The sequence below is a fragment of the Cryptotermes secundus genome, unplaced genomic scaffold (assembly GCF_002891405.2).
Source record: "Cryptotermes secundus unplaced genomic scaffold, Csec_1.0 scaffold1182, whole genome shotgun sequence".
Classification (NCBI taxonomy): domain Eukaryota; kingdom Metazoa; phylum Arthropoda; class Insecta; order Blattodea; family Kalotermitidae; genus Cryptotermes; species Cryptotermes secundus.
In genome coordinates, this window is record NW_019737098.1 from 512,697 (window position 1) to 525,322 (window position 12,626).

Here is a 12,626-nt window from a genome sequence, read left to right on the forward strand (position 1 = left end):
AAAAATATTGATGACGTACATTGGCAACGAACTCACCAGCTGAACTTGGTCCTTGCTGCCCTAAGTCAAATGATCTTTGCCCACGGAGAAAGCAGAATTTTGGTTTCGTGCGGCAGATTTTACACTTGGCAGTATTGGAGGCGTGTTGCGGGGGCGACGCGGAAGGTGCATTCACAGAGCCACAAAGGCAAGACCTCTCTGTGTTGGAATAGGAGGATGTGGCCGCTGATGATGCCATCGCGTCTGTAACTGAAACATTACACTTCAGGTGATATGACGAGATAAAACGCTTTTCGGGATGCAGTATTTTTCTCGTGTGGGCTGCTCCTAAATACCAACTTGCTGGAACTTGCATCTGAAAAGCGTGTACCGCTAATAGCAAAAAATCGCTTTGGACACGATCTTGAGCAAGTTCGATTCGCGGTCCACCATCACAACCTATCTCCCAACGAAATAATCAACGAAATTTCTGGCAGAAGAATCTGAAGTTTCAACAATTTCGATACCCGTCTTTGGACAGAACTTTGCGCCAGTTCTATCCATGTCCCGTCTTCAGAATGTGTATTCCCAAATCCAGCTAATGAACTCTGATAGCAGGACCAAGAACCAACACCGACAATACCAAAACTGCTATTGGATCTCGCGACTGCCCAACGTACTTGCAGCTACCTTCCATATCTCCTGAATCCGCAACCTGAAGACTCACCACACCGTGGTGATATTAGCAAGAAGAATCTTGGAGAAATATGAGATTTGTTGGGGTGCGAGAGTATGGCCTGGATTGGTCTGGTTCCGGATGGGGACCAGTGGCAAACTTTCGTGAAAAACGTAATGAACCATCCGTTTCTGTATCGTGCTGGAAATTTCTTGACTGGGTGAGCAGCTGCTGGCTTCTCAAGGCAGTTTCAGCTCGGTAGATTTAGTTAGTTATGATTTAAATCATCTTTACTTTTAATGATTCTGGATCTGAATTTTCGGAAATTCTCAAGAGTTTGAAATTTTTAAAATTTGAAATCTTCTGCAACTTCCGTGAGCTTCCAAATTCTAGGAAGTTTCAAGAAAATTACAAATACTTCGAACATTCTAAATATAAAAAAATATTTAAATTGTGTTAGTTTAGGTTAGGTTAGGTTAAGATAGATAAGGTAAGGTGGAGTTAGGTTAGGTTAGGTTAGATTAGATTAGGTTGAAACATCAGACTACAGCGCATTCAGGTACAACATGATCATATTTGTTACAGGTGAGCTAGGATATGTAACGTTATCTTAGCTTAGTTTAGGTTAGGCGTGGTTAGTTTTGGTTATATTAGGTTAGGTTAGGGTGACTAAGTTAGAGTAGGGAGTCACTTTACGACTTGCGGTTTATCGCCAATCAGTTGGCCATGGCAACAAACCCCTTGAGACCCACGATCAGTATTTATCTTTTTAAATTGAATTCTTGGTTTCATAGTCCTTATGTAACATCCTTATTGATGATAAGATGGGTCTCTCGTTTATAATTGCTGCTGGTCTTCGCCAGCGCGGTCATTCTCAGGTTCGACTCCCGCGGTACTCATGATCACATTTTACTGTCACAAATTCGAGACTTCACCAACCTGTATTTATAACCCCCGGGAACAGGGTGGCCCAATGATACCTCCAGGCGCTGGGCTCCCTTTTCGCCGCCTCATACGACTCGCAGGGCTACGGTGGAGGTATTCGACCTCGCCTCCACACGAGATTTCTGTTTCAGCTGTCTGAGATCCTCGTTATATAGTTTCCGGGCGGTCCCAAAAGTAATACCGTTCCTTAACAATTCATGTTTTGTTATAGAGGTCTGCTTACCTCGCCGTTGCATAGAAACGGTAGATCTTCTATTGTTGAGTGCGTGTTCATTACCGAGGGAACCTGTTTACCGAGTCGTTGTGTAGTAATGAACGTCTACTCTGGCTCAGCTATTCCGGCTTTCAGGTGTCAATATATTTCGATTCGTAGTTTGACAGTTTTATTCATTGCGTACAAGTTAATTATACTGCAATCTTCTGGGCTATGACAGCACGCACGTTCGTTTCGAAGGAACTGGTTCTTCCATCCTCATGAAAAATTTCCTGTTCATTCGAAGCGTTCGTAGCCACATGCGAAATTATATGATGAAGACCAGAATCTTAAGTTTTCCCCATCGTAAAAACCCCAAATCTCACCTACGTATAAGGTTAGGGCCCTATGTACGTCTGCAGTCCCTGGAACCGAAATTTTACCGCAGTAATTGAACCGGAACAAGTTCAGTTCATCAATTTTATCTTCAGTGCATAGTCACACAGTCGTTACGTCAAGATAATGTTATATAATATATTGTCATGTGTATATGTGTGAATGTAGACGGGGTTTGGATTGGTGAATAAATTTGTTGATCACTTACAGATCGTGACTGCAAACAACTATAATACTTTTGCTCATTTCCACACTACAAATCACTACAGCTAAGTCTCCTCAGGCCGGTTTCACTAGACGTTGCTTGGCAACAGCTCTGAAAAATGACTATTCTTCTTGCAATGGCTGCACTAGACGTTTACTGGTATCGAATCTTAACAATGAAGATTCTCCAGCTTCTGTACTCACGTCGTTATTGTCCGGCTAATATCATGAAACCGAAATCTCAACTCCATCTGCCCAACTCTCGAACAATTGCTCACTTGGATCTCCGGAACTCAACTGACTCATTCTGAGTAAGTCAGACAGCTGCATGTTTTTTTATGTAGGGCGCTATCTCTGACGACAGGACGGCTCTGTCGTTTACAATTGCTGCTGGTCTTGGCCAGCGCAGTCATTCTCGAGTCCGAGTCCCGTGGGACTAGCGATCAAATTTTACTTTCTCAAATTCGAGACTTCGCTTTTCGTCGCCTCCTACGACCCGTTGGGTCAAGGTGGAGGTATTAGAACATGCCTCCAGACGGATCTGACTCATTCTCAACTGAACTTTCCTTTATAACCACTTTACACGCACCGAACACAAAACATCGTCCCCAACAATTTCTCTATTGCTGTTTGCGTATCCGTTGCTGCTGAAATTTGTTTACCGAGCCGTTGCGTAACAATGGACTTCTCATCTGGCGGTACTATTTCGGCCTTCAGACATTATATTACAATATGTATATCATTAACTCGTAGTACTATTTAGCTTCTTTACAAGTTCATTAGTTTAAAAGAGAAAGTACATTGAGTATTCAGTGTTCACAAGTTCTTGTTCCGTTTGCAGCGTATCTCAGAGCACAGCATACAAAGTATCAGTGTTTCCACCGTGCAAATACTAAGGGAGCAAACAAAGTCACCAAATTAGTTCGTCTCCATAGTGACGACACTGCCCTGCCTAAGAGCGCATCGGAACCGGCTACCACGAGCTGGACTGGAGCAGTACTGGGTTCGTTTCAGTATGTTCTTAATTTGATAGATTACGTATGAACGATGGAATCAAACAGAAAACAAAAAGGCTATGGCGCGCCAGTATAGCCACACGTTCTGCAGAAAATACTCCGTATGTAGGTATAACCGTGTATCTGCATTCCTGAAGATTCCCACCCTGTCACTAGATAACACATCGACAAGACAGAAATCTGCGTGGGGAATCCCGACGTTAATGATGGAATACACATGTACCAGAACAACGAAAGGAACATGAACTTTGGATTGACCTGGACTAGGTTATCTGATAACTCAACTACCTGACACTTCTTTATGAAGATGACAGTGTCATTAAAGTACTGATGGTAGCCGAGATAGCGCAGTCGGTATAGCGATTGGCTCAGCGGTGGGTAGCTCGATTCCTGGTAGGGGCAACATTTTCTCCTTTCCGCACAGTCCAGACTGTTTCTTGGTGCTTATATAGCCTCCCCTCTAATGGGTACCGGGGGTACGGCGGCCGGGGCGTGAAACTGATAACTCACCTCCAACTAGTGCCGAGATCAAGAATACGTGGATTTAGACATCCACTCCCCTACACGACTTTATGGTTCAGCGTTGAATTTGCAATCACAGGAACAACTTTTTTTTCTTTGCTCTCTTGTGCTAAGAATTTATTAAATCTAACCGATTTAAAAGCCGTATTAACAGGACCTAACAAATAAGAAATAAAAAGATTCAGTTCCTGGAGATATGTAAAGAGTGGATATATAAGACGTGTCCTGAGTTCGACTATTGCGCGCGATATTTGCGCTTTTAATATAACACATTTGTTCACACCGGAGGATGGAGTTTTCTGAATTTCAAATACGAATATTTTCTGGAGTGAAACTGAAAGCGTACTTTCGAGATTCAAGTATATATAAGGCCTATTTTGCGGTATTACTTCCATTTTTAGGCCTACATTTGGTTACTGCTCTTCGGAACTAAGCCTAGGTAGGAGGTAGTTAATATATCTGAAAGAAGCAGGGCGGGAGGGTGTGAACTGGCTATTGGACCCAGAGCAGGGGCTAATGGCGGGTTCATGTGTACATGAAAACGAACTTTCAGGTTCTGTAGAATGTAGAGACTTTCTTGGGAGCTGAGCTACTATTAGCTTCTCAAAGAGAGCTATACGATATGAAGGCACTTAGCTAGTTACTGCTTTAAGACGCTGATCAACCAGTGAATTCTCTTATTTTTATTCCTAAACCAGGTTATCTCAACCTGCACTGAGCCCTTCGCCGATGAATAGGTTTGCCTGATAGGTCTACATGAAATCTAAAATTTATCTGTTTGCTCTTTCGCGATAAATGCATCAGTGTGTGGGGGGGGAGGGAAATGGGATTTTTCTCTGGTCTTTTTCTAGTAGGATCCCCGGAAGATTCTCTCTCCAATCCCACCCCCTCACTGTGCTCTCTTTAATGAAAAGACTTGTGGCACGCACCGGGCTGAGTGCGAGAAGGACGTAGGTCTATTTGTATCAATTTTAAGGAAAGAAGTAAAATAAGATATAAAAGTTCGCGACGATGGTTAATAGGAGTACTGTGTTTCTGGATAATGTCCAAAATTAAAATATTTATATAAAGAAGTAAAATCTTCAAAAATGTGTGCAAAATTTCTCTCTATATACAATTATTTCATCTATAACTCTTTCACATTCACAGACAAGATGTAACTTGCCAGAAGAAACATAAACATACATAAATTATTCAATGGTTAGTTTCGTGTGTGTATATATGTATATATAAAGAGGGCGTACCTGTTTCTGTGTGCCTCTCGCTTCATATATTTACATATGAATTCACCAAACACGTTAGAAAACCATTTTATTTTGAAATTTCATCTAATGAATTAGATTTTATTCTGTTTCTGTAAAAATATAATCCGTGATTGGCTTGAAACTGAACTATTTTTTGTTGTGCTATGTTATTAAAAGACACAACACCATACGGAATACTCTTTATCACATGACAGAAACTTTAGGATATTTTACACGGAAAGTTGGCGTCATTTCGTTGCAAATGTGTCAATAAATTCTTTACTTCCGAATTCTGCGGAAGTATATCTATATCTGTGTGTATCCGTTTGTATACCCCTTGTACAATGAACCTATTTGGATCAAATCTGACATAGTTTAAAGGACTTCCCTGTGGATAGTCTAGACACCTGAAATAGCGGTACGCTCACTTGGGACCCAAAAGCGAAGTGTCAAATTATCTAGCACCAGGCTTCAAATTTCATACAAATTTCACCGTTCTTCTGTATTCGGTAACAAAAATTTCGGATATATTTAATTGTTTTTCGGCGGAAAATAACCAGCGATATTCTACAGAGCAACAATCCGTTTTGGAAGGATTTAATTGTCGGTCGGTATTCAGTGATCAAAATTGGTCTGCCACGCAGCAGTCGATTACGTTTGCAAGGTTTGGTAGTCACTGTCAATCGAGTGCAAGCATATCCCATGACTCTACGACGGTCTGTCAAAGATGTGGAAGAATTTATTATTATTATTATTATTTTGCATTTCTGCTAAGAAGCCAAACAATAGGCCTGGAAGGAGCCGGGATTGCTCAGTCCGTACAGCGACTGACTACGGACAGCAAAGCCGAGGAATTGCAGTTCGATTCCCGGTAGAGGCCAGATCGGCTCTGGGGTCTACCCAAACTTCTATCCAGTTGGTACAGGGGGCTCTTTATCCGGGCGTGAATAAGACCACTTTTCTCTATCTAGTGCGGAGAATAAGAATGAGTGGGGCCATGCCCTCACTTCACCATACGTCTTCATGGTGTAGTGTTTAATTAGTTAAGCACATGGACAACTTACCACGCCTGAATTGACAGTGAATACAGCAGTTGAGTGTTATTTCTTTCTTGAAGTTATATTCAATACATATTGTGATGCTAAGTAAAGCACCATTGTCGAAGGTGAGTAAAGGGTGCATTGTTATTGTTGGATTATGCAAAATTGTCCCTGTACTTAATTTAGCAATACATTTAGTAGAGCCATAGTTCCGCTTATCTTTAATGTCGGCATTAGCGAGAGGTAAGTATTCAGATCTAAGCTTCGGCCCTTTTAACCACTAGAAAGCACCCTCCATAGTTCCAATTGCGTAATGGGTTGGGTTTGTCTCTGAATCGTTTGGACTTGGCTGCGAAGAGAAGAGTTCCAGCCTCTATCGAGAATTGAAACCCGGTCGTCCAGTTCGTAGCCTATTAACTATGAGTATAACCAGTGATCCCACTTTAAAATTAACTGTAAGTTGTTCCTACCATTTTCGGGTGACCGAGTAATTATGTGTTAACAAGACTGGAAAGGGTTACGCCACATTCATAATTTTATATTATTACCATGGTGTTTGTTGAAGTTTATTAAATTTACTTATGATTACATAAATAACGAAATCCGGGATAGTGAATTTTAGTATTGTATGTGAATAGATTTATGGGATACATGGAAACACCCATTTATAACCTTGTAAAAACCAGGCTCTGTTATGGGGAAATATGACTGAACGTCGAAAATGTTTGATGAATTTTAGCAAAATTTACCCATGCCAAATTTTAATAAATTCCTTTCAGTGGCTTAGGCGCTGTTACTAGGTCACTGACAGACAAATAAACAGACATGACCTCCACATAATTTTTTGTTTTACTTTGTGAAGAAAGCCTAAATACTTGTTATCATGATACACCTTGGTTTCAGTTCCTGAAAATAATACGTAATAAAACAGTCATAAGCAATATGACCATATCAAAGAACACAATTTAAATTTTCTCAACAGGAAATAAGGGAAAGTAAAATATATAAATAAACGAACTCCTGGACAAGCAATACAACAATGGTGACTCCAGCCAACCATAAGGGCATTAAAATTTTATTTTGTTTTTGGAGCAGTAAAAGGATTAGTCTGACTTGCTTTCTTATTACTAAAAGTGTGAAAGTAGAGTAAATAAAATAATATTTCCTTGTGCTTGACTAATTGAGCACCATGCCAATAAGACGTATAAGGAAGAGGAAGTACATCTCCACGTATTCATAAACTAGTCAGTAGATGGAGGTGAGTGTTCAGTTTCACGTCCCTGGTGTTTTCCCCCTTGGGAAAGGGCCCACGTTTCCCATTATATAGAAGGCCGGAAGATAAGAAATATTCTTTGCCCCAGCCAGAAATAGAATCCCGGGCGTACATCCCCGTAACCAGCCTCTATACCGACTAAGCCATCGCAGCTCCATTATTAATGATATTTCTAAACACTTCACCGTATGAAAAATAAATATAAATAACACGACTTTATGTAAAGCGTGGGAAGTAAACCTAAAATCTGTTACGTTATGTTTCTGGCCTGTAAATGTCCACTTGCAGCAGGACAAATGTGGCTCTGATCTCACCTGTGACGTTTTCTGTTCTTGTAGAGTTAACATAACTGCCACCTCCTTGCGACTCATTTGTCCCTAGTTACCACCACTCTGAACTGGAACTCCTCAGATATCAATTGAAGGTTTGTCCCGTATATCTGCGGAACTGATACAAGAATTCACACGCAGTGTTCAGTAATAAAGCTTTGTAGTTAGGCCTGTGAACTATGTAAGCTATGCTATACTCGTACGTGGAACGTAAGAAGAATAAAGAAATATTAATATTGGCCGAGAAGATCTCTCAGTTTTAAACAGTTTCTATAATCTCTTTTTCAACGGCTGAATATGAGATTTGGGCATGCAGTAGCGTAGTTCGTTGAAGCACTATGTTGCAGGCAGGAATGTCGCAGGTTCGAGTCCCGATTAGTGGATTTTTTTTCAATTGACCTAATCCTTCCAGTCGCAATATGGCTCTGGGGTCGACTCAGTCCCTAACAGAAATGAGTACCAGGAATCTTTCTGGGGGCTAAAGGGCGACCGGCATGTAAGGCTGACAGCCTCACCGCCATCTGTGAGCTGATTGTCTAGAGAAAACGTGGGAGCCTCGAAGTCCCACAATACTTTGGGCCTCCACGATCTGTTACGGAGATAGCTGAATACGATATTTCGTTGTGTTAGTGTTGTCTGTGACAATAGAGCATTTGTCATAAGCTCCACTTCAGACACGAATTCGTGTATTAGTATCCGCACTACATCTTAGAGCTGTGAATTTAATTTATAATTCCGTAACCACTGAATCCAGCTGGGGTCGGCAGCAAACCAGACGAATAACTCTCCTACTGGATTATAATAAATTAAATTTGTGGAAAAGAAGGTAATGCACAAAATATTAATAATAAAAATTAAATTAATATAATATTTTCTATCCTGAACACTGTAGGGCGATCGGTAAAAAATATTATTAAGCCGTTTCAAAGTACGTTTCTAAGGAAACTGTCGGGTTGTTCCACCTTGGAAATATGCCCCCTCCCCCGAAAATATCTTGCAGAGGTCCATTTCCCTAATACATTGCTAGGTTCGCTGAACCAATGTTTACAACGTAATGAACTTCCTGCAGCGTGGACAGAATTACTCTCTTAATTTAATATATCATTAAATTATCTTCTACTCGACGTTTTGAACTTCCATGACTCTTAAAAATGTGAGGCTATGTTCAAGAGTAACAACTACAACGTCAACGGACCGTTACCAAATAAATATCGGATAGCACCACAGTCAGCATCCACTACTGACATGCAGTTCATTGATACTACGCAATTACATATCGAAATATAGTTACATGCAAGGCATTACAAAATATCGAACAAGGTTTAAACTTACCAATGTAATTTGATCCTTCAATTCACTTCTCACACTTTCATGTATACACTAAAGAACGTAGAAATTACTCCAAAATTCAGCAGACTTCTCAACTGAGTGACTAATATTACTCCCAGAGGTGAGGATGGGTGATAAGAAAAACTTCATGGAATCCTCCAACCTCTGCGATGAGCTGCTAGCCCACCCACCCTCGGCCGTATTGAAAGACACTCCACGTAGTTCAGCATTAGCCCGCATTGATTTCCGTGGCGCTAGAGGCAATTCCTTCCTCTCCTTCCCTTCGCTCTCCTTTCTGGAAGTAAGCTCAGTTCCTTCGGAATTCACCCCAGCTTCCTCAGTTCTCTATATCTCGCCACCAAAATCTAGTTTTTAAAACCATATCACGAATCTTCCTCTGTAATAAAATTAAAATGTTCTCCACACTACCAACGTTAACTAACCACATTTCCCAACATACTGTAAATATTTAAACGTAAACATCCCACCCAAAAATCTCTCTTCGGCGTCATCCTTCTCTGAACTCTACATTACTCGTCCTAGTTTTCTCCGACTCAATCAAATAATGGAAAGGACCTTAAAAGCTTGGGATCCAGTTTCGCTAGAACACTTATCCACTCCGTGCAGCAGTGGTGTAATGGAGGCAGTGAAAAACAGTTTCCTGCCTGAACAATCCAGCACTCCCAATGCAATGAGACTAACGTTAACACAACTACTTCGCAATTATAAAAGTTATTAACAGGTTCAAGATTCGGTGAGAAATCAGCTTCCAATGGTGCAAGAAGGAAAATAGTTCTTGGATTGTGTTTTATATTTTGTGACACCGCGAAGACTGATAGGTGGCTAGCAGTGTTTTAGAGGAACGGCTTACAAGAAAAATAAAACGTTTACACAGTTTCTAAAATCAAACATATTTGCCTACATATGAATCAACAACAGAACAAAAAATTCAAAGTTCTTTTCTTAGCGTGACTCTTAAAATGATCAAAGCGAAATAAAATTGTTATGCTTCACAAAATTTAGCTCATGCCAACCGTACAGAGTTTGGACGAAAACGGTCACCTCGTTAGATCTTCTACTTGTGGAATGACGGACATAACGAAATAATCGGCGTGTTAGCATCGTTTATTTGGAAAAACTTCTGAAATTTGTAGGGGGAGAACTTTATTTTAAAAATGCCCCCATTTTCCTCAAAGGGGAACACGATAGCATAGTTGGTTGAGAAACTATGAGGCAAGGCAGAAGGTCGAGGGTTCGATTCGCGATGAGGTCATTAGATTTTTCAATTGACCTAATCCTTCCAGCCGCACTATGGCCCTGGGATCGACTCGATCTCTAACAGAAATCAGTACCATGAATCTTCCTGGGGGGTAAAGGGCAGCAGGTGCATAAGGCTGATAACCTCACCGCCATGGTAAGGTGTCTAGAGAAAATGTGGGAGCCTCGACGTCTGATAACCCTATGGACCTCCACGGCCTGTTACAGGGATAGTTTTACCTTTACATCTTCTCCAAAGACGTGTTTTATTTGCACTTCGAAACACGTCTATTATTTTCGTCATGTCTCTCCCTGTCAGGCCGCAATCAACGCATCTTGCGAAATATAATTCTAATACTTGTATTCATACTGAGACGGACTTGAATTGGGTCATCAGGCCAACGACACGTTTATCATAGTCCAGCGTCCACACTTATCGAAGGCAACTTCTGTGTGACTAACGGACAGCATACTGACATTCTACTAGAAGTCCTCTTTGTTCAGGAATCAATTGTGATCCTTCTCTGAGAGTCAGATCCGGCACACGGATCACTGGGTGACACCCATGTCTTGGGACAAGCCTCTGGGTATAATAAGGCTTGACGACATTACTCTACCAGCAAAAGGCATGCTAACCAGCTTGGTTGGTGCTACTGCAATTTAATGCCACTATTGTGCACAGCAGTTTAATTTGTTCTTGGCTCTGGTCCCGCCCTCCCTCACCGAGAACTTGTATTGTAAATAAACTGTCCTGCCTGAACCTCCACAGCAAATGAATTGTTGAGCGACATAAGATCCAGTCTCCCTGCAAAACAGACGCAACATAATTTCATATCTAGACATCATGGAAGCATCTTGTTTCATGAGGGAAGAAAGAAGCACAGGGCTGAAGCACCAAAGAAACACAATGAAGGAAATGGAGAAATGAAAAGAGAAAGGGAGAGTGAAAGCTAGAGAGAAAGAGAAAGGAGGACAGAGAGAAAACTCGGAAGGAATTAAAAGAGAAAATAGAAAATTAGAGAAGTGAATTACAAGAGAGAAAATTTGGGAATAAAGAAGAAAAGAATAAGAAGGAAGCAAACAAGAAAAAAAAAAAGGAACCAGAAAACAAGAAGAAGTACTGTACAAGGAATTAGAGAAAGAATTAAGAAGCATAAAGTGTGAATTTAATGCATAAATTGAAGTCGCACGTAAGCAAAAGCATATTCTATTAAAATATACGTTTATCATTTTAACGAACTAGTCAAAGTCAAAGTCACACTGCGACTGACAGCCAGTCCGTCAGTCAGTAAGTCTTGGTGTCGAGCACCCTCCTGGGGCTCATGACCATATATTTATTACTGTTTGATAGTTATAGTCTTGTTTTTCTGGGGCGCCCTCGCTGATGAGAGGACGGGTTTTTTTTCTGTAAATGCTTTTGGTTAAAATCGGACCAAAGAAATATACACTTTACATGACGAACGGCGCGCACTTATGTGTATATGTGGAATTTAACTTTCTAACAATTTACAATAGCTAAAATTGTTCGAACGAAAGCTGTAGGAAAAAGTAAGGTACAGATTTTATGACCAGTATGAATTTTCTGCAAATCTTAGGGTTCTCCAAGTAATTAAACAAATGGGACGTTCTGCGTGCGTATCAGGTTCGCTGTTGATCAATAAATATACTAAAAAATTAGCAGCTTCCTCTCGAACATCCCGAAGGTCATCGAAGTATCTTACCCTAAATAATATAGAATTCCTCGAATTCTGAGACCTACATCAATGTAAATACATACTGAATTAAGAAGCGGTTGACTGTGCTTCCTAAGCCTCCTTTTCTCAGTCATAACAGATTGTGGCGTATAGACCGGTTACTAAGCATGACTCTGTAAACAGCGGCAGTTGTTAGGTAAGGCCCACAAAATACACGCACGCAACAATAGAACGAAGGGGTTGGGTGACCTCTTTTTAAGCAAGGGATCAGTAAACACGACTACAACAATAGGGTATTGTTGGAAACGGCCTTTTCTATTAGTTCCATGTAAAGTCGTTATAAAGAAGAGTTCAGCTGACTAATCGGTTGAGTTCCAAGTGAGCAACTAGTCGAGAGTTTGGCTCTGCAAGGAAGGCTGAGAAGATGGAGCTATGAATTCATGAGTGGAGGGTCAACCAGCGGGCAACGGCGTGATCAGGGCAGCTGAGGAATCTCCGCTGTGTTAAACCTGTTGCCAAGAAACAGCTA

General features: G+C 40.9%; 1 protein-coding gene across 4 annotated transcripts in view; it reads right to left on the reverse strand.

Moving 5' to 3' along the window:
• Positions 1–12,626, reverse strand: part of LOC111870208 (splicing factor 1) — a 55,670-nt gene that overhangs the window by 11,725 nt on the left and 31,319 nt on the right. For 2 of the 4 annotated variants that reach the window (XM_023862302.2, XM_023862303.2), the window contains exon 3: positions 37–249. In XM_023862302.2, the coding sequence (XP_023718070.1) occupies positions 37–249 (213 nt within the window). Of the gene's footprint in view, positions 1–36; positions 250–9,149; positions 9,340–12,626 lie in introns of those variants that run through there. The other 2 variants (XM_023862305.2, XM_023862304.2) reach the window with 2 other exon arrangements.